General features: G+C 40.5%; 1 protein-coding gene across 4 annotated transcripts in view; it reads left to right on the top strand.

Annotated features, from left to right (window-relative positions):
* The first annotated feature begins 19 nt into the window (after nucleotides 1-19).
* Nucleotides 20-22,967, top strand: part of CEP78 (centrosomal protein 78) — a 51,994-nt gene continuing 29,046 nt past the window's right edge. For all 4 annotated transcript variants that reach the window (XR_003548913.1, XM_006145486.3, XM_006145485.3 and 1 more), the window contains exons 1-8: nucleotides 20-346; nucleotides 6,282-6,454; nucleotides 6,544-6,616; nucleotides 8,780-8,883; nucleotides 11,988-12,162; nucleotides 15,471-15,584; nucleotides 17,152-17,216; nucleotides 17,483-17,594. Coding sequence is in view for 3 of the 4 variants with exons in the window: in XM_006145486.3 (XP_006145548.1) it covers nucleotides 94-346; nucleotides 6,282-6,454; nucleotides 6,544-6,616; nucleotides 8,780-8,883; nucleotides 11,988-12,162; nucleotides 15,471-15,584; nucleotides 17,152-17,216; nucleotides 17,483-17,594 (1,069 nt within the window). In the remaining variant the exon portion in view is untranslated. The remainder of the gene's footprint in view (nucleotides 347-6,281; nucleotides 6,455-6,543; nucleotides 6,617-8,779; nucleotides 8,884-11,987; nucleotides 12,163-15,470; nucleotides 15,585-17,151; nucleotides 17,217-17,482; nucleotides 17,595-22,967) is intronic.

Below are 22,967 nucleotides of genomic sequence, written 5' to 3'. Positions count from 1 at the left end.
AGCCTGCGGAGCGGTGGGCGCCGGAGGGGCCGGGCGGCGAGCGGGGGCTCCTCGGAGGGTGCGGGCGGCGTCCGCCGGGGCCGCCCTCGGGCCATGATCGACTCGGTGAAGCTGCGCCGCGACAGCGCGGCGGATTTCTTCTCGCACTACGAGTACCTGTGCGCGCTGCAGGACTCGGTGCCGCTGCCCGCCGTGCGCGCTTGCCTGCGGGAGGGCGTGCTGGACTTCCACGCTGACCGCCTCCGCGTGGTGGACTGGGCGCCCCTCCTGAGCACCCTCAAGATTAATAAAGACCTGCCCCTCATCTCCATCAAGAGCTCCTTCCAGCCGTGGCTCGGGGAAGCAGGTTCGTAGTTCCCGCTTCCAGCGCCCCTGGGTCTGCCGCGACGTGGGTGTCTAGACAGGTCCAAGGTGGAACCTGGGCCCTGGACCTGCCGCCCTGGGCCGGGGTCTGCGTGCAGCACACGGGGCGTGCAGCCTGGGACACTCTCCGGCTGGGCCCCTCAGGCCGAGTCACTCGAGGTCTCGGAGCCCCAGCGTTCTCGCCCGTAACTTGGGCTTATTAACCGTGCCCGCGGTATACGGTGGTTGCGAGGATTCCCTGAATTAATGAAGCCTGTAGGGTGCTTAGTAGCCTGGGACCTCATTAAACAGTCGACAGTTGTTAGCTGTTTTTTACTCAGTGACTTTTTTGTCGGTTAGGGAATAAAACCCTTAGGAAATTAATATATCCTGGCCTTTTCCTCCTTTTAAGAAATGTGAATGGAAGCATTTTATAAAGTGCTTTGCAAATATGAGTCATTTACAGAAGTAAGGTGCTATAATTAGGGATCCTAACCCTCTGATTATTTGGAAAACATGCCAGGTAAATCAAAAGGATGCTACTCTTTCTAGCATTTAGCACATTTTGTATACAGTAGGGACTCAGCTCGTATTTGTTGATTGACCTGAAAGAGGCTCATGTCTTCCCATTGGCAAACATCAAACGAACATAAAAGAGATTTTGTTAGACATGGTTGGGGGAAACAGTCTATGAATCCAGCCTCAGCTGTACCTGTAGGTGTACTTTTCAGTCTAGCTTAGATATCCCTGAGACCTTCAGCCATCCTTCTGACTCCCCTCTAGTTGCCCTTAGGTTAACCCTCGCGGGCCATGGGCCAGAGGCGTGGTGGAGAGTGGAGTGGGGACGCTTCTACACTGCCTGTCAGATCCCAGTGAGAATGACCACCTCTGCTTCCCTAGGGTGTATTTTTTTGGGAGAGGTTTTTGCTATAGGGCACCTGCACTGGCCAGACACAGAGAGACATAGAGACAGAAAGCTAGAAATCACCTCCCCCGGGGATGGTCACGCCGCAATCCCTTCTCCTCCATTCTCCTCTCTGGATCTTGGGCACGCACGCACACGCACCCAGCATGAGTTTTAAGCTACCGGGTCTGGGACACGAACCACTGTCGGCTACATGGGAGTCCAGCGACATAGCCATTACACTAACTGCTGGTACCCCTAGGGTGCATCTTGTAGTAGGCTGGAGTCTCACCTCTTTGTGAAATCTCAAGTTTACCTTCCCCTCATTCCTCTTAATTATAAGCAAAAAAATAGACAACAGTTGAGAAATACAAAGGAAGATATAACCGTATTTGTATAATGAAACAAAAAGCATTCCATCTCCTACAACCTAAGGACTTTTTAAAAAATAATTTTTAAAAGAATTATTTACTTAATTCCATTTGTTATTATTATTATTTTTTTATTTGAACACCAGAAAGAGAGAGAGAGAGAGAAAGGGAAAGCAAGAAAGCAAGCCACCAAATCCGGAACTTGAACCATGGTAGCCATGTGGGAATCCAGCGCCCTTATCCATCACACCGCCTGCCGGCTCCATGGGACAACTTTTTTGTAAACGACATCCTGATGTACAGGTGATTGTCATTTGTATATTACATATTGCCAAATTCGCCTGGCAAAAATTTATTTGTAAACTCCAAATTAATACCATGCTGCTTTCATCGTCACTCACAACATAGGCAGAGCAAAAATTTGAGTCACTCTTATTTGTTTACGCCCAGCTTACTCATTTCTTATTCTTGATTTTGTTTGTTTGTTTTTAGTTTATTTCTTCCTTTCATGAAAATCAGAGAGCATCCCCAGCCTCAGCCAGCCCTGGATCATAAGTACTTATGAGCCCACCGGACTCAGGCAGATCTCTCGACACAAACCCAGAACCTTCCCATATTGCCTAGCCTCAGAGTGTCATGTTGTACTGCTGTATCACCATCTGGTGTCTCTTTATTCTTTTTTATTTTTTTTTTAAAGAATTTATTATTTTAAAAATTTGCTATAGGGCATATGTGCTTACCAGAGAGAGAGAGAGAAAGTGAGAAAGTAAGCCACTAGGTTCAAGACTCGAACTGTGGTTGGCAGTGTTGGATTCTGGTACCTTAACCACCATGCCACCTGCTGGCCCCTTCATTTCTTTTTGGTGAAGACAGATTTTTGTTTATAAAAAAAGAAAAAATGGCAGTCGTCCCTCGGCAGCTGCCCACCTGCATGCCTTTCTGGCTTGGAGGTGTACTTCTTTTTTATTAAAAATCCTCACTTTTTTATTAAAACTTCCCTTTTCCTACAAAAAAACAAACAAAAAACCCCAGTTCTATCCTAGTGTGGAAAATGCACAGGTGTTGCACCCGGCTTGAAGTTTGATTTCCACAGCTTTACTCCTATGTGACCCAGGACAAGTTACTTTTGGAACTATAGTTCCCACACTTGTAAAATGGTATTAAAAACAACTCTATCAGTGGATTCTTAGGGTTGAAGCTGGTTATGTGTGTAAAGTATCCTGGCATTAGAATGTACTCAGCCCCAAGTACTGCTGGAGACGTGACTCGTACTGTGGAAAATCTCCCCTTCCGCTCAGGGAGGCAGCAAGTAAACAGAGGCACATTGGATAGTGCTGAGGAAGGAGTGAGCCCTGGTGGAGAACTCTGTTAAAAGAAAAATAAACCAGCCAGTTTAATAGAGAAGCGTTTTAATAGAGCAAGTCTTTTAATTTTTCTTTTTTTTTTTGGAGAGATTTTCGCTATAGGGTGCGTGTGCTCGCCAGAGACATAGAGATAGAAAGCGAGAAATCACCCCCTAGGGGTTTTGGTCACACTGCAATCCCTTCTCCTCCATTCTCCTCTCGGGATCTTGGGCACACACACACACACACACACGCACCCAGCGTGAGTTTTAAGCCACCGGGTCTGGGACACGAACCGCGGTCGACTACGTGGGAGTCCAGCGACATAGCCATTACGCTAACTGCTGGTCAGTTAGCAAATTTTAACATGATTTAAATAGAGCAGTTGTTCCCTGGACTAAAGGACAACTTTGGCCAGCCTCGGAACTCGACATTTAAGTCGGCAGAACAGGAAAGTTTACCAGTAAGTGAGGAGTGAGGTAGAGAAATCTGTTGGTTACATTCTGTAGTTTGTCTGCATTAACTTGGTTTAAAAGGCAGGATGCCTATGAGTGGCGAAACCCTAGCTGCTGTGATTGGCTGTAACCTAGCAACCAGCTCAGAAAGACAGCCTAACTTGTACCCTTTCAACTTATCCATAGGAATCAAAGAGTGGGAGTACAGTGGCTATTTTAGGCCAAAATAGTTTAACAACTTGGAGATTGGGGGGGAGGTGGGGTTTACTGGCTTTTCGAAGAATGTGTAGAAGCTAGCCAGATCACAGGAGGGAACAGCTTGCACAAAAGTCTTGGAAATAAAAGAGCAAGCTGGGGGTTCAGTTCTGGAATTTAGGGTTTGAGAAAGAGCTGAGAATTGAGACTGGCAACTTGGTGAGGGCCAGACAGGATCCTTCATCCCATTGAGAAGTTTGTTGCTTATCCTGAAGGAACCACTAAAGGATGATGAGGCAGGCTTTTGTCTCTGAGCTCAGTCTGACTTCCACATGGAAGGCAATCTATATTGGGTTGTTGGTAAAGTTGTATTTTTATGTAAAAAAATGTAAAGGAACATGAGGTTCTTTATAGCCTAACCTTTGCATTCTGTTTTTCTGGTCATCTCTCCAAATTCTAGGTCCCTAGATTAGTTTTTCTAACATGCAATATTCTTTGATACACATAATCTTGTACTTTACATAGAAAAAATACATCATGGCTTGGGACCAGCAGTTAGTGTAATGGCTATGTCGCTGGACTCCCACGTAGTCGACTGCAGTTCGCATCCCGGACCCAGTGGCTTAAAACTCACGCTGGGCACATGTGTGTGCGTGCCCAAGATCCCGAGAGGAGAATGGAGGAGAAGGGATTGCAGCGTGGCCATCCTCCCTGGGAGGTGATTTCTCGCTTTCTGTCTCTCTGTTTCTCTCCGTCTGTCTGGCGAGTGCAGGCGCCCTATAGCAAAAACCTCCCCCCCCCAAAAAAAAAATACATCATGGTTTTTCCAACCCAGTAAAGTTGGGAGAAGGGTGAATTGCATTCGAACAGCACAAACTGAAGTGTTGAGAAGGGCTGGTTTGATTTCACATGTCAAAGAGAATGAGTGGGCCTGGCAACCAGTTGGTTGAGGGAGGGCAGCAAGATCTGATGAAGTTTACAACAACTCTTCCTGTAAGACAGCACAGCAGGTAGGTACTGGGGGTGGGGAGAGGATTTTGGTTCATCTTTAACATTTTAAGAGGGGTGTGTGGGGCATCCCAATGTGTCTGCTAGGCAAGTTGGGCGCACTATGCAGATTGGACTTTATGGGAGGACTGGTATTTGAAGGTGTGGAAAGGACTTAGGGGACCCACAAAGAAGATTCAGAGAATTGTAATTGCAAAAATCAATTTTCAAATGGATGTCTTCTAATGTGTTTATAAGCTGAGGGCAAGTACCCAGCTGAGAGGGTGTGAAGATCTAGGAGAGGAAATGATGGTTGATTTATTAAAAACAAAACAGAACACCTGACCACTTGTAGGCTCTGGGGTTAGTCTCTTCTGTAAGGATGGCTCAACACATTCTTCGTTGAAGAGAAATTCGATTATTATCTGCATCTCATTTAGGTGTAGAAACTGTTCTGTACCTCCAGAGGCACTTTACTTACAGTAATAGAAACCAAAAAAAAATGAAAGGTAAGAAGGACTTCAGAGTCAAGGCTAGGATACGTGATCTTGCCTAGTGTTTCACATTGAATAAGGAGAACGTGCTACAGACCCCATTCTCTTTAGATTTCCTTGACTGAACATTATCTGTCGCGTTCAGTGGGTCTGTTGCAAATTTTAACTTCCTAGATATTGCCCATTCATCCTTGATTACATACTACCTGGACTGTTGTGTGAGCTCCTAGCTGGTTTTGGTGCCCCTGAACTCAGTTTCACTTGGTTCACCTGCCTATTTTGGTTTGATCTAAAAGGAAAAGACAAGCTTAAAATAACGCCTGTAGTGACTGGTCTGGTCTGCACAGGACCAGCACCTGTTAGGTGCACAGCTTGTGCTCCGCAGAGAGGCACTGAAATCCAACCTGTGCTCTGCCAAGCCCCCTGAGGCTAACTGACCCTGAGGAAGGGATGCTTTTACCCAATTATTCCTTTTATCTAATTGGTCCTTTAGCAGTGAAGCACTGTTCTCTAGCCTGCTAGGTGCACCCTCAATATGCCAGTGGTAGCCCTGGTCCTCATCACCTGTGAGATAAAAGCCAACTCTCCTCCAGGCTTGGGTCAACGTTATTGTTTTAATTTTCAGCTCTCCTTCCATGATCCCTGTGGGCTTGTCTTCCCTATCTGCAGTACTTACAGTGCCTGGCAGGTGACAGACATCACCCACTGTGGCCCCTCATAGTCATTCACTCTTTGTAGATTCAACTTTGGGGATGTCTGGAAGCCATTCCTTAGGTGCAACTTTGTTTCCATAAGGACCTCTATGAACATAGTGTATGAATCTGTAGCTTCTGTGGTTTTGAGTTTACAGATGCCCCTCAAGAGAACTTTTAAGAGTATGAGTCATTTCTTTTTTACATTTATTTTTATTTCTTGAGAGAAAGAGAAGTTCTCAACAGGGTCTGTTGAAGGACCCTGCAATCTTTCCCGCAGCCTTCCAGCCAGCAAAGACTGCAGGCATGACTTGTCAGCTCAGAATCTGACCTCGGGCCTCGCATATGGCTCCAGTAAACTACAGGTCGTCCTCTTGCCACCTGTGCCACTGCAGCTGAGCTGGTGTGGGTCACCTCTGTGTCTTAGTACAGAACAGATGCTTTTTCAATGATGATAAACCTTATGATTAAAATCACTAATCTTATACATTTCTTTAGGTTGTGACGTAGGTAAGGTTTGCAGAAATCGGGTTCCTGCGATACGATCCAAAGATGTGACCTTCCAGTTGTGTAAAGCTCTTAAAGGCTGTTTAAGTGCATCCACTGTGCTAAGGAATCTGGAGTTAAATGGACTACTTCTGAGAGAGAGAGATTTAACTGTTTTAACAAAGGTAAGCCTTCCCCACTCTGGCCTGCAAACCTTTGATCATTGTTTTTGGTGGGAAAATAGTAACATTTTAACTTTTTCTCCCCATTAAAGGGCTTGAATAAATCGACGACTTTGGTGCACCTGTCTCTTGCAAATTGTCCAATTGGAGATGGAGGTTTAGAAAGTGAGTTCAGATGTTTTTTGACTCTTATCCATCAGACTGGTCTTATGTTTCCCTGCATGCCACGTTAATTCCTGCCTGTACCTCGCCCTAGCTGCCGCTCTATCTGAACTACCTCCTGAATATGGATAAACCTTGGTCCTCAGGTTGCTCCACGGCCTGATGGTTAGGGTCTGACTCTCACTTGGCTGACCACATGGTTTGAGTTTCAAACTTTGTGGCTTGAGAAACATGCAGGGCACATGTGTATGTATGCCCACACTCCCCAAAAGACGGAGTGAGGGAGGAGGAGTTGCCGCCTGACCATTCCCCATGGGGGTGCTTCTTTCCCTCGTTCTCTTTGTCTCTCTGGCAAGCACATGAGCCTTCTAGCAATAAAGGAAAAATAAACTGAAAACCTTGTTCCAGTCTTCTCCCATGAAAACTTTTTATACTGAATACTCTGAACTAATTTTAGTTAACATTGTGTTGAGACATACCACACAAATATATACTGTTTGGTATTCTCTGTTTTTGTTCATCTTTATTTTTGAAGAGGAGGGTTTTTATTTATTTATTTATTTTTTTGCTATAGGGTGTGTGCGCTCGCCAGACAGACAGAGACAGAAAGCAAGAAATCACCCCCCAGGGGGAATGGCCACGCCGCAGTCCCTTCTCCTTCATTCTCCTCTCGGGATCTTGGGCACGCATGCACACGTGCCCGGCGTGAGTTTAAGCCACCAGGTCTGGGACTCGAACTGCGGTTGACTACATGGGAATCCAGCGACATAGCCATTACACTAACTGTTGGTCCCTGTTTTTGTTCATCTTTTAGGGCTTTTCTTTAATAAATATTTATGGAAAGAGCAATAGCAAGAGATAGAGAGAAAGAAAAATCATTGTTTTTAAATAGTTAAAACATCTGTAGCCAAACAATTTTAATGTACAGTGGATGTGTTAAAATAGAAAATACATGCAGGGTGCTGTGGGACCGTATAAAAGGCCACCAAACTTGGGGGGGGGGTCATGAAAGTAACCACAAAAGGTATCTTGATGAGCGTTTGAAGAATTAGTTAGTGTTAGTTGCATGAAGTAGTGCACTGGAGGGGTAAGGAAGCCTGAAATTCAATTTGAAGGCACAGTGCATTTGAGATCCTCTATTTTCTGTTGTTCTAAAAACCCAGCTAAATCCTGGGTTTTTAGTTGACTCTTAAATTGTTGATTGATAATTAGGAATGAAGTATGTAGTTGGAAATGTTTGGTACCAGAAGTGTTTTGGATTTAGGATTTTTTAAAATATATTGAAATGTTTCAGTACACATGAGTGAATATCTTGGGTAGGGAACCTAAGTGTAAACACAGAATTTGTTTCTGTTTTATATGCACCATCTACACATTACCTGAAGGTAATTTATGTATTGGGTCGTCAGGAAAGTCATGATGCATTTTTGCATAGAAAAACATATAAAAATACGTCATGACTTTCCCAACAACCTATTATTTTTATACTGCAGCATTTTTACTGTGACCCTGTCACATGAGGTCAGGGATTTACCATTTGTGGCATCATGTTGGCATTCAGAAGCTTTGGATTTTGGAGACCAGCGTATGGTGTAATGGTTACGTCACTGAACTCCCATAGCCGACCACAGTTCAAGTCCTGGACCTGGACTCTTGAAACTGACACTGGACGTATGTGCTTGCATACCCCAAATCTCGAGAATGGAGGTGAAGGGATTGTGGTGTGGCCATCCCTCCTGGGGGGTGATTTTTCACTTTCTGTGTCTGTGTCTCTGGCAAATGCACATGCCCTATAGTAAAACAAAACAAATCTCTTAAAAAAAGAGAGAAAAGTTTGGGATTTTGGAGCATTTTGGATTTTGGATTTTTGTATAGGAATGCTCAACCTATGTAGTACTTTACTGTGTAGTTGAGAATAAGTTTGCAACATTCAGAGTATTCAATTTCAGGATCTAACTAGAATTAAATTATTGTTGTAAACTGGAATAACACTCTTACTAACATACTCTAGAATGTACCAGCTCATCAGTGTTTGGGAAGATCGTAGAGTGATTTTGAGAATACAGCTATAAACTATAACAGATAAAAGAAAGGTGAATAAGTCAAGACTGGCCAGGTGGTAGAGGCTTTTCATCTTATTCTGTGTGTGGCTTTTTTTCCTTTTAGTTATTTGTCAAGGCATAAAGAACTCTGTCACTCTTAAGACAGTCAACTTCACGGGATGTAATCTGACATGGCAGGGAGCAGATCACATGGCCAAGATCTTAAAGGTGACTTTATGTTTAAACTTTCATGAAGAGGTATTATGTGATTGAAGCACATTATTCATTTGATACAAGATGGCAATTATTTTTATCTTTTGATGCTTATTGTGACTGCAGTTTCAGTTTTGTGGCAAGAATGTAACCAGTTTTTAGCTTGGGGTTCTATGATTTACTAAGTATAATACTCTTTATCTTAGAAATTAAAGATTTAGGGCCAACAGGTAGCATGGTGGTTAAGGTGCTGGATCCCACATGGCTAACTGTAGTGTGAGTCCTGAATCCAGTGGCTTGAAAATCTTAAGAGGAGAATGAAGAAGAAGGGTTTGCGGTGTGGCCATCCCCCCAATGGAGTAATTTCTCTCTTTCTCTTTGTCTGTCTTTGGTGAGCACACATACCCTGTAACAAAAAACTAAAAACAAAATGTTTTTGAAAAGAAAGAAATAGAAAATTAAAATATAATACATCATGAACAATACTTGTGTGTATTTTTAGTTGTTGTAAATGTTTATTGTAGCTCTGACAGAAACATGCAGTTAACATTTCTCAACTGGCTTAAATAACTCAAATATGTAATGTTAACTGCTGTAGTTTATACACTAACAAAAATCACATTAACATTTTGTAAATATAATTTTTAAAACACTTTTAATGATGCCTTAACAACTTTATAGAAGTTATAACTACTATATTTAGGCCTAAAATTACCTAATCACTTGAGACAAAGCCTTTTTAATAGTTTAGTGGTACAGATCAGGGATAGGCATATTATTGCCGTGGTCCAAATCCAGCCTATCCCCTATGAAGTTTTTTTGGAACACAGTCATGCCCATTTGTTTATATAGTAGCTGTGACTACTTTCCTCCCACATTAGAAGAGTTGAGTGGTTGGGAAAGAAACTATATAACCACAGAACTGAAAATGTTTACTCTGGGGCCTTTACAAAGTCCTAATCTCTGGGATACAGAGTGGTCGGAAGCACAGATTCTGAAGCAGAAAGCCTAGGTTAAAATCCCAGTTCCCCACTTAATATCTTGATACTACGGACACATCGCTTAGCTTCTCTGTGCCTCTGTTTCCTCAACTGTAAAATGTGTATAATCAGAAAACCTAGGAGCCAGCACGTGGCTTAATGGTTACATTGCTGGACTCCCACATGGCCAATCACAATTCGAGTCCCAGACTTGAAACTCATGCTGGGCGTATGTGTGTGCATAGCCAAGAACTTGAGAAGGGGTTGTAGTGTGGGCATCCCCCAGGGGGTAATTTCTCACTTTCCCTCTCACTGTCTCTGTTTCTCTCTGGCAAGTGCACATACCCTAAGGCAAAAACTTCTCCAAAAAAGGAAACCTACCTCATCACCATTCCGAGGATTTAAGGATTAAATAAACTATTTTGCATGAATGGCACCTGGCACATAATAAGCATTAGCGAGTGTTAGCTGTTATTTCCTCTTGTTTTTACAGTTTTGTTTTTTTCTTCTTTATTCATGACAGAGCCTATGCACATGCTCACGAGAGAGAGGGGCACCCTCTAAAGGGTCTGGTCACACCACAGTCCTCTTTCTCCTGTTTTCCAGCCCGTGGGAACCTGGGCACTTGCATCCGTTCCTGGAGTGTTTCGTGATGAGCAGCCTGAAATTCAAACTGCAGTTGCCATATGGGATCAGGCTTCCCTTGAATGGCATATTATTCTATTTCACACACCCAGCGCTATACAATTATTTTTTATAGAAAAATGACACTGTTCTGCTTTAAAAGTGTCATAGGAGCTTTGAATCTTCTGTTGTTCAAGAATGTAATAAGATTTTTTTAAAGCTAGTGTTTCCTTTTACCAAAATTCACTTTAATGAGTATAAAAAGCTCATTATATGTCTTTAAGATAGATGGTATGTGTGGGTAAAAATCAAAACATCAGTTTCTAAGGTATATCACACTGACTTTGTATAGTCTGGGCCTGTGAAGTTGGCATACATATTCCAAGAAATATGTGAAACTCTTTGGGTTAGGAGAAGAAAATACTGAAACCGCTATATTTTTGTATCATTTTAAACACATCTGTTGTTTTTGTAGAGTTTATAATGACATAAAATATGTAGATAGAACTTTCTAATTTATTAATAAATACACATGGAAAAACATGCCCTTGCCAAATGTTTGAAAACCATGGGGATAGAATAATAGAACTTAGACGCTCAGCAGTCACAGAATTTAAAACCAATTATTTGACTTGGCAGATAAGGGAAAAACATTTTTAGAAATTAATTGAAATTGTCAGTTTATGTAACCAATCAGCAGTAGGTGATCCAGCGGTCAAAACGACACAAGTAGTCAGTGGGAGACCAGGATCTGGTCACCAGACTTGTACACCAGAATCTTCTGCGTAATTCCTCAGGTGCTGACTCTCTTGGCATATATGGGAGGGACCGTAAAAAGATTTCAGGTATTTGTGTAACAAAATAAACTTTTTTTTTTTGTTTAGAGATTTTTGCTATAGAGTGAATGCACTCACCAGAGAGGAGAGAGGCAGAGAGACAGAAAGCAACAAATCATCCTCCCGGGGGATAGCAATGCCACAGTCCCTTCTCTTCCATTCTCCTCTTGGGATTTTGAGCACACATGCATATGTGCCCGCTGTCGTGAGTTTCAAGCTGCCGGGTACAAGACTCGAAGCATAGTCAGTTGTGTGGGAGTCCAGCATTAAAACCACTACATTAATTCCATTTTTCCACCAACTTTTTTTTTTTTTTTAATATGCCAGAGGGTGTGCGTGCTCACCAGGGGAGACAGGGAGAGGAAGAAAACTCCCCCATGGGGAATGGCCACCCTGCAGTCCCTTCTTTTCTATTACTTCCTCCTTTTGGGATTTGGGGTGTGTTCTCATGCACATGTAGCCAGCATGTTTTTCAAATTGCTGGATTTGGGACTCAAGCCACATGTTTGGCCATGTGGAATGCAGCTCCCTTAACAAGCAGGCCACAGACTGACCTTCATCAGCTTTTTGAAGTCCCTCTAGACCTGTGTGTGTGTACAGCCCTGACATCACAGTTTACCTCTTAGTTTCTCTGTTTTCTTATTTGAGTGTCCTTAATTTCATCCTTAAATCTTTGAAGTATCAGACTATGAGAAGGCATGAAGAAACCTGGGCTGAGAGTCTTCGCTACAGGAGACCTGATCTGGACTGTATGGCTGGCCTAAGGCGGATCACATTGAATTGTAACACGCTGGTTGGTGACCTGGGCGCGAGTGCTTTTGCAGACTCTCTCAGTGAGGATTTATGGCTTAGAGGTAAGGGAAATGGACTTCGGAATCTGAAAATGACAAAGTTTTAAAATACTACATAGGCTTAACTCTTGGCACAGTGAGGTAGTCAGATTTTCAAGGCCTCTTTTTTCCTAATAGTTTTTGTTGTTCTTTTACTATTTTATAAAAGTTACAGGTATTTATAGAAAATGGGATCAGGAAAACAATATTACCCATCTTCTTAATACCTGGAGATAATTGTTGTTCATTTTGGCATATATACTTTCTTTTTTTTTTTTGGAGGGGTTTTTGCTATAGGGTGTGTGTGCTCGCCAGAAAGACAGAGAGACAGAGAAACAGAAAGCGAGAAATCACCCCCCAGGGGGATGGCCACATCACAATCCCCTCTTCTCCATTCTCCTCTCAGGATCTTGGGCACGCATGCACACGCGCCTGGCATGAGTTTAAGCCACTGGGTCCAGGACTTGAACCACTGTCGACTACATGGGAGTCCAGCGACATAGTCATTACGCTAACTGCTGGTCCCATGGCATATATACTTTCAATCTTTTTCTCCCTATAGATATATTGGGTCGTTGGGTAAGTTCTGATGCCTTTCTACATAGAAAAATATGTCATGACTTTCCCAACAACCTAATAGTCCACTTAGATTTCAAAACAGAATTATACTACTTTGTAACCCTACTTTTTTTTTTTTTTTAACTGCATGGTGTATCTTGAAGTATTCCATTATATTGTAGACTTTTGATACATGTTGCCAAACTGTCTTCCAAAAACATGGCACCATTTATTATTCCACACTGCCAGTGTATGTAAGACTCTAATAAACACTGGGTTATATCAATGTTTAAACCTGCCAGAAATGCAGACCCCCCCCTTTTATTAATGCAAGTAAGACTGCTTTCTAAATACTATAGCTGTTTTTAATCAATATGCAATAACACGAGGATCTTAACAAATCAGTTAATTTATATCTAGTACATGATTTTTAGTGACTGTGCCGAGTTCCTTCATAGGAATAGTATACTATTAACATACCGTAGTATACTTGGTTTATTCATTCTTTTTACAACTATAAGCATGTCCAGATTTTCACTGTTATAAGTAATATTTTGATACTTATGCTTGCCCACATCTCTGATTATTTCCTCTAGATAAATTCTTAAATGAAGAGTTGCTGGGTTAAAGAATATACACATTTTAAAGACTTGTATTACATATTTAAAAGACTGGATGTGATGGGAAAATCACATTTTATTATTTTAATTTGTATCCATGTGACTTAATTTGTGAGATTCACTGACTGTTTTTACTAATTGAGCTTGTCAGATAATTGTGTTCTATCCTCCTCCTATGGTAAGAGTGTAAAGGTTGGACCCTTTTCTGTCAGATCCATTTGTCTGAGTTACTATTTCTCTTTGTCATGGGATCTTGGTCACTTCAGTCTACAGTAACAGAATACCACAGGCTGGATGGCTTCAATGACAGACATTTACTTTTCATTGAAGGCTGGGAAGGCCAAGATCAAGGTACCAGCAGATTCAGTGTTGGTAAGGACGTTCGTCCTGGTTTGCAGGTAGCTAGCCATCTTGTGTTATCCTGAACTGGTGGGGAGAGAGAGCACTCCTAGTCTCTTTCTCTTCTTACAAAGACACTAATATCATCATAGGGTCTTATCTCAAGAACTCAGCTAAGCCAAATTATCCCCCAAGGCCCCACCTCCTAACACCATCTCACTGGGGTCAAAAGTTTCACAGTGTGAATTGGTGGTGGGAGGAAGACACAGCATGCAGTCCATAGCAAGTTTTGAAAGACTTTAGTTATTTCAATGTAATGGCATACACAGTGCTTAAAAAAAGAGGCTCATGGAATCAGGAGATGACATAATGGTTACATTGCTGCATTCCCATGTAGTTGGAATGTGGCTCGAGACCTGGACCTGGTGACTTTAAACTCGTGCCAGGCATATTTGTGTGCGTGCTCAAGATCCCAAGAGGAGACTGGACGAGAAGGGATTGCATTGTGACCATCCCCACTGGGAGGTGATCTCTTGCTTTCTGTCTCTTCAGCGAGCACACTTGCCCTATAGCAAAAATCTCTTTAAAACAAAAACAAAAACAAAACGAGGCTCATAATTATATTTTCTTTTTTAATCTTTTTATACTTGTGCTTTTGTATGATGACCCCTTTGGGTTTAAATGACTTTGTTCAACTGTGGTACTACTAGTGTGTGTGAGCATCTGTTCTATTCTCTCTTGTTTTACTGAGAGAGAGCTCTTAACCATCTTTGTTTCTGGTTTTTAGCATATAATATCTAGTCACACATTCTTTGTATCCCTTTAGACTTCTTCCTTTGTCGTTTTTATTCTGAAACTAACAGTTCTTACATTTCTGCTCTTCCTCCTCTTTTCTTTAAGAGAGATTTTTTTGCTACAGGGCATGTATACTCACTGGAGAGACAGACAGAAAGCGAGAAATCACCTTCTAGGGGGGTTGGCCATGACATAATCCCTTCTCCTCCGTTCTCCTCTTAGGATTTTGGACATGCATTCACATGTGCTTGGCGTGAGTTTTAAGCTGCCAGGTCCAAGACTTGAACCACAGTCGACTATGGAAGTCCAGTGATGTAACTATTATGTCATCTAGTTCCTTCCCCCCCCCCTTTTTAAATGTAGTTTTGTTTTTGTTTTTGTTTTGGAGAGATTTTTGCTATGGGGCGCGTGCGCTCGCCAGAGAGACAAAGAGACAGAAAGCGAGAAATCACCCCCCGGGGGGATGGTCATGCTGCAATCCCTTCTCCTCCATTCTCCTCTTGGGATCTTGGGTACACACGCACACGCGCCCGGCATGAGTTTTAAGCCACCGGGTCCGGGACGCGAACCACGGTCAACTATGTGGGAGTCCAGTAGTCCAGTGACATAGCCATTATGCTAACTGTTGGTTCCTTAAATGTAGTTTTTTGAAGGGTCATTTGGAATTCAAGATTATAATTAAAATGATACCTGTAATTTCTCGACTCTATCCAGTTTTTGCCTGTGAGATTTATACTACCGTTAGCCTTTTTGCTAATTATGGTCTAATATTCATTCTATCATGTTTTTCTCTCAAAGATATGTGGAGATACTCTTCAATTCAGTTGTAAAATATGTTAGGCGATTTATTTTTTTGACTATGAATGCATATATGCTTTTCTATTTTTATTTTTTCAATACCCAAGATTAAAAACCTGCCATGACTTATCTTAAGCAGGACTCTTCCAGGTGTGAATAAGTGAGGATTGTCTATAAAATCTGTATAGAGTTGTAAAGTGACCTTTCATCTTCTGTCAAAAGCACTTGACCTGCAACAGTGTGGCCTCACCAATGAAGGAGCAAACGCTTTACTAAAGGCTCTTGAAACCAACAGGACTCTGGTGGTGCTGGATATAAGAAAAAATCCACTCATTGGTATGTCATCACATTTTTTTAAATTGATTGATAAAGAATTCACATAGTTACAGTTTTTAAAACAATGCATTTCTTTTTCTAATCTTGCACTGCCGTGTTTAGTAGATAATTTACTGACTAAAGTGAGTTTTAATTTTAAATTGCTCTTGGCCACTACTGTGAACCTAGATAATAAAACTGTTTATACCAAGAGCATTATTTCTTTCTTGTGGGACCTCGTTGGTTACCTTGAAAAGTAATTTTGAATACTTCTAAGTTCCAGACACTGGTTTCTTCACTGAATATGTAGCAGTAAACCAGTAGACAGTTGCCCTCAAGAAGCTTACATTCTAGGGGATGAGTTCAGACATAAATGAGTAAACTGATAAATAATGTAATGTAATGTGTAATGTAAGTTTAGGCAGTAGGAAGTACAAAAATAATCTTAAGGCCTGAAGACAGATGGAGACAGGAACAGTGTATTAGTTAGATAGGTTTGCTAGGGGATGGTGTATTTGTTAGATAGGTTTGCCAGGGGACAGTGTACTAGTTAGATAGGTTTGCTAGGGGACAGTGTATTAGATAGGTTTGTTAAGAGACAGTTTAACTGAAGAAGTGACCGACGAGGAGAGACCTGGGATAAGAGAAGAACAAGCAATGGAAAATCCAAAGGAAGTATGTTCCAAGATGAGGCAGTGAGTATGTCGGTACATAGGGGCAGGGTGGGTGGAGTGTGTAAGGAAAAGCACAGAGGCCAACATGGCTGCCACACTGAGCAGGGAGCACCTGCTATGCTGTGAGGCCAGACAGCTATGTAGAGGCCTGATTTGAAAGGCCTCTAAGGCCAGAATAAGGCCTGGAAGTATTTTAGATGTGCCAGAAGCCATGGGAGGGTTTTGAGCTGGAAAAAAAGGTTTGATCTGATTAATATTTTCAAGTAGAAGAACCTGGTGTAGAAAATAGACTTGCAGGGAGAAATGAAGGGAAACAGGGAGACCATGTAGACTAACAGCCCAATGGAAGATGGTCATGGCTTAGCTTAGGCTGGAAGGATTGAGTTGGGGAAAAGTGGTTGAAGCAAGGCAGAGTTAACAAGGTTTGCAGATAGATCGGATGGATGTCGGTGTGAAGGAAGTAGTAATCTTAAGAAAGCCCTAGATAATTATGCATATAATTGAGTGGTACCATTTGCTGAAGAAAAGGAGAATGGGGAGGGGAGCAGCTGTAAGGCTTAGCACAACTTTATTTGGCTACATGGTATATTATCAAATATCTTAGTGTCTGACAGTATCTAAGCTTTTGGTTTCCTACCCAGAGATATCCAGAGCCATCTTAGATACAGCGTATTTAGATTTGATCTTTGCTGCTGCCAAAATAGAAGCCACTGGGACAGTGTGTAAGATGGCCTGTTTTCATCTTGTTTTTGGAGAAATTAGAGAACTCAAAGGAGAAAATAGGTGTATAATTTCATAATGTGGATTTTATATTTTCTTTTATTGGGAAAGTAATAATTAGCTTTTATTTTTTAATGGGACTAGCCAGTCGTTGGAAAACAATTACTATAATTTCAGTTTTCATTTCATTTTAGATCATTCTATGATGAAGGCAGTTATCAAAAAAGTTCTCCAGAATGGAAGGAGTGCTAAATCAGAGGTATAAAATAATTTGTCTCATTGTATGTTTTTCTTATTTTTAATAAAATAAAATTGTGAGGCACTTTTCTGCCATCTTAATTTCTGTCAAATCAACTAGCTTTACTGTTTTTTACAGTGTTGTATGATTCTTTAATTTGGGGTCCCAGAACTGCAGATTGCAAAACTTTTGTTTTTACCTTAGTATATCTTAATAGTCCCCAGTTAAGATCAAACCCTTATAAATTACTTGTAACTGAAGTGGAGTATTTGTTATTTTTCTTCTAGTACCAGTGGATAACTTCTCCATCAGTGAAGGAACCACCCAGAACTGCTAGGCAGAAAAAAAAAACTATAATTCTAGGAAGTGGTCGAAAAGGAAAAGCTACTATTAGAATTGGTAACCCTTTTTGTCTTTTTGTTTGTTGGTTTGTGTGCACTGTGATGACAGTTACCGCATTGCTTTTGAATGATAAAGAAATATTTATTTATTTATTTGGAGAGGGTTTTGCTATAGGGTATATGCACTTGCCAGAAATACAGAGAGATAGAAAGCGAGAAATCACCCCCCGGCGGGGGGTGCGGGTGGGGGTGGGTCATGGCCACACTGCAACCCCTTCTCCTCCATTCTCCTCTCACGATCTTGGGCACACGCACACACTTGACTGGTGTGAGTTCAAGCTACCGGGTCCAGGACTCAAACTGCCGTCGACGACATGGGAGTCCAGCGACATAGCTATTATGCCAACTGCTGGTCCCTATATATATATAATATATTATATATACACACACACACACATTTGTGTGCACTGTGCATATACACTGTGTGTGTGTGTGTGTGTGTGTGTGTTTTTTTTTAAAGAGAGATATTTGCTATAGGGCATGTGTATTCCCCGGAGACAGAAAGCAAGAAATCATTCCCCACTCCCCGTGGGGGAGGGTGGGGAAGGATGGCTCTGCCTCAATTTCTTCTCCTCCAGTTTCCTCTAGGGATTTGGTCATATACGCACACATACATAGTCTGAGTTCCAAGTTGCTCGAATAGCTGTTTGCCATGTGGAAGTCTAGCAGCGTAACCATTATGTCATCTACTTCTCCCACAGTAATTTTTTTTTTTTAAATAAAAAATTATGATTTCATGGTTTCATTTTTCCCTTTTGTTCTCTTCTTTCTTGCAAATTCTTACCCAAAGGTATTAGATAAGGTAAATTCTTACATTTAATAATAAAAAAGGGCCAGCCAGTGCCATGGTGGTTAAGGTGGCTAGATCCAATATGACTAACAGTGTGGTTAGAGTTCTGGACCCATTGGCTTAAAAAATGCACTTGTTGCATGTACGTGCATGCCCCAAAGCCTGACAAATGGAAGAGAAGGGATTATAGCATGACTATCCTCCATGGTGGACGCTCTCTCACTCCCCCTGAACCCCAGTGAGCACACATAACTGCCAACAAATTTTAAAAAAGGATAAAAACCTTAATATATATATAATATTTATAAAACAATGCCACAAACACGTTTATTGACCTTAGAGAGAACATTTTAGAAAAATAATTTTCTAAGTGTTATGATAATGTATATTTAATTTTCCAAATTATAGTTTGCCTAAAATTAAGTCTAATTTTGTGACCTAGTATACTAAGAGGGGAAAAAAAAAAAAAAAAACTTTATGAAACTCCTAACGGGAACCAGCAGAATGGCGTAATGGTTATAATACTGGATTGCCACATGGCCCTCTGTGATTTGAGTCCTAGACCAGGCAACTTGAAACAGGCTGGGTACATGTGCATGCTGCCTAAAATCCTGAGAGACGAATGAGGAAGGGATTGCGGCACAGCCACCCTCCCCTAGGAGGTGATTTCTGTCTCTCCAGTGAGTGCACGTGCCCTATGGCAAAAACCTCTCTGAAAACAAAACAAAAACTCTTTAACAACAATGACATAAGTTTCACATTTTCCTGAATATATAAATTTGGTACAGACTAGTTGCTCTGATTTTTTAGATTATTTATAAAGAGTCTTTAACTTTTATTTTCTAGAACACATTATCTTTAGCCACAAATAATCTTTGTGTATGTGTGTGTGTGATAAGAATGCATGACAAAGTAAGTTAAGCCAAATCTAATATAAATGTTTTCTTATAAGTAACTGAATTTTGAAACAGTGAAACCATAAGGAGTAATACAGAGGAAACAAAATAAAATTTTTGGTTATAATCAGTTTGCCAGAAAAAGGGTTTGTGGTGGCTTTAGCTACCATGCATATCCAGTAGGATTAGCAGATGAGGGCTGGTACCATGGCCTGCTGTTTAGGGGAGCCAGATCCCACACGACCAACTATACAGTTCAAGTCCAGGATTCAGTGGCCTGGTACTTGAACTGGGTGACAAAAAAGAATCGTGAAACAACTAACAAATAACCTCTTATTTGGATGCTACCTGAAATTTAAAACATCCTTGCTTGACTTAATAGCTCTGGACTGTACATTTAAACGTCGTTAAGATAGAGGCCCAACCCTGCACTGCAGTGGTTAAGTGCTGTGTACTCGGAGCCGGATCCCACATGGCTGACTACAGTTTGAATCCCCACCCTGCAGAATCGAGAAACGCATGAGTATTTATGCATGGGTGCCCAGAATCCTGGTGAAATGGGGGAGAAGGGATGGTGGTGTGACTGTGCTCCTCTGGAGGTGTGTGCGCTCGCTCGCTCTCTTTCTTTCTCTCTCGCTCTCTGACTTGAAAATAAGGGCCCTCTGGTAATTAAAAGATGGTTAAGATGGAAAATTTTGTTATATATATTTCAGTACAATTTTTTAAAAACGTTGCTTGAGTATTTTTAAGTTTTATAAAGATAATAGCATAACAGTGGAAATAAAAATAGAAGCCACTTCCAATTCCTTCTATTAAGCAATATTTATGTTTTCCTTTTTCCTCCTGTTGTCTATAAACATAGCTTCAAGTAGTTTAAATAGAACTTGGTATTTACTTTTTTCATTCCATTCCAAATTTTATTTGAATCATAACTATGCATTTTAATGCATTCACAAAGTTTCCTTTAGTTGATAAGTCATGAAAAATTGGGAATCACCAGAATATTAAATAATTTTTTAAAATACTATCGTAAATGTTTTTATGAATACAACTTCTTGTTCAATTTCCAGCCCACCTTAAAAGCTGGGAGTGTGTGTGCTTGTAGTCTCCCTACTCTGGAGGCTACTCTGGAGGCTGAGATGGGAGGATCACATCATAATGGGACTCCGTCTAAAAAAACGAAATGAAAAATTGTGTGCTTTTGATTTACTATTAACTAACTTGTTTGTAGTAAATAGTTACTATATTAAATAGTAGTTGTTAAGTGTTTATTAAATCAAACAAAAGCAATTTTTATCCGAGAAGAGTGACAGTTTAGTAGATCAAATAATATGTACAGTGATTTTGAGATTTTCATGCGAATTATTTATTATTAAAAGCTAATATCTGTGTAAAGCATTTTTTCAAAAAATCTGAATTGGTATTTTGATTTAACAGAAGTAGAAATAGGAATAATTACATAAACATATTTTTATAACAGGAACATTCTTGAAGGTAATTAAGTTAAAATACAAAAATTAAACAGCACAAGATGGGCAGAGCTCCTGTGCGTTTTAAGAAACATTTAAATCTATAAATTTGTAATAGAAATTCTACATTCTTAATAGTTGGTGTATATAACAGGACATCATTGGACGAGAATAAAAAACTTTTTTCTTAGCATGATTAAAAGAGTGTGGAAATTCTTAAGCTCACTGAGATACTTTAAGAGTAATTTTCTTGGGCCCTTTTTTTTTTTTTTTTTGCCTCAGTTATATGGAGACACAGAGGTAAGCCAAATCAGTGTCTGGCTCTGTACTTAGATTTTAGTGAGAATAGGTGATAATTTATGTCAATTGTGTCACATTCATATTGCAATTATATGTGGCGGAAAGAAGATAGAAACTTTCACTAGAATTTTTTTTAATTTAATGAAATAACTAAATTCTTTTTATTTTAATTAAAAATACCTTTGTGTTTCTAAAAGTGAAGGAAAAGGTATACACACAGGAAAGTATACAGGCTCATTCTTTGTTAGAAGGTCATTAAATTAAAGTACTAAAATTGGGCCAGCAGGTGGCATAGTTGTTAAGGTGCTGGATTCCCACGTGATTGACCGCAGTTTAAGTCCCAGACCCAGTGGCTTGAAACTCACGCTGGGGGTGTGTGTGTGCATTCCCAAAATCCCAAGAGGAGAATGGAGGCAAAGGGATTGCAGTGTGTCTATCCCTTCTGGGGGTTGATCTCTCGCTTTTTGACTCTCTCCAGCACAAAAATCTCAAAAAAAAAAAAAAAAAATTAAATAGCACAAAATGGGCAGAGCCCCTCTGTATTTTAAGAAGCATGTAAGTATATCCAGAGAAATCACATAGGATCATTTGCTGATGATCAGTCAGATATACCATATGAAATATTTGTCCTGTATTACCATATATACTTTATTTTAGATGCCATCCTGTAGTGTTAAAGTACATTTTGTACTATAGTTAAATAGACTAGAAGGATTTATATAACCATTTTTTAAGAGAATTATTTTAACTCTATTTATTTTATTTTTATTATTTTTTTATTTTAATTTGACCAGAGAGAGAGAGAGAGAGAGAAAGCAATCTGCCGGGTCCAGGACTCAAACCACGGTCAGCCGTGTGGGAGTCTAGCACCTTAACCACCACGCCACCTGCCAGCCCCTATATAACCATTTTAATGACCATAAATTGTTCTCAGTGATATTATTGATATGTATTTAAATGTGTATTTTAATACATTGTTTGTTCTAAATAAAGTATTATGTGGAGTCTAGCTTTTGCTACTAAATTCTTGACTTTTCAATAATGAAATATGAGTCTCTATATTTCATTCTTTTATCCAGTAGGTCTTAGTTGTTTCTTTTGTGTTTTCCATAAAATCAAATGAGGGTAACATTGATTCATGTATCACCCAGCAACCAATATTTTTTTACACAGTAAAGTTAATCTTAATTTGAAACTTTTGTCTAATTTAGAAGATTCTGTCTGGAGACCAGCAGATGATGTAGTGGTTACATTGCTGGACTCCCACATGGCCGGCTGTGGTTGAAGTCTCTGACCCAGCAGCTTGAAATTCACCCTGGGCGTGTGTGCATGCATGCCCAAAATCTCAAGAGGAGAATACAGGAGAAGGGATTGTGGCGTGGCCATCCCCCCAGGGGGTAATTTCTTACTTTCTGTCTCTTGTCTCTTTCTGTCCCTCCAGTGACTGCACACGCCCTATAGTAAAAATCTCTCTCTTTAAAAAAAAAAAAAAAAGATTCTGTTTTGTAGGAATCATAGATATATCTATGTTTATCTATGTTTGAGATACAAAAATCTAAAAGATGTTCTGAGCGTTAATAAACTGAATATTTCTGTATGATATTTAATGGGATATATCATGTATAATATTTTATTTGGAGGGATATAGTTTTTATTTACTTTTACATGTTTTTTGCATTATTACTTCATTTTAGTTAAAATGATAGTTTGTTTTATTTTTAAGACATTGCTGGCCTATATAAAAAGATTTTTACAAATTCATGTCGTTCGCATTCTTTCAAGAATGTGCACACATGGGGGTTGGCAGGTGGTGTGGTGGTTAAGAGTGCTAGATTCCCACATGGCCGACCACATGGGGGCTTGCTTCCCCTCCTCACCCCCCCCACCCCCCCGCCCCAGTCCCTCTCCCGTCACCT

Source organism: Tupaia chinensis, unplaced genomic scaffold (assembly GCF_000334495.1).
Source record: "Tupaia chinensis unplaced genomic scaffold, TupChi_1.0 Scaffold000147_1, whole genome shotgun sequence".
Classification (NCBI taxonomy): domain Eukaryota; kingdom Metazoa; phylum Chordata; class Mammalia; order Scandentia; family Tupaiidae; genus Tupaia; species Tupaia belangeri.
The sequence above is the reverse complement of the archived record's forward strand: the minus strand, read 5'-3'. Positions and strand labels throughout refer to the sequence as shown.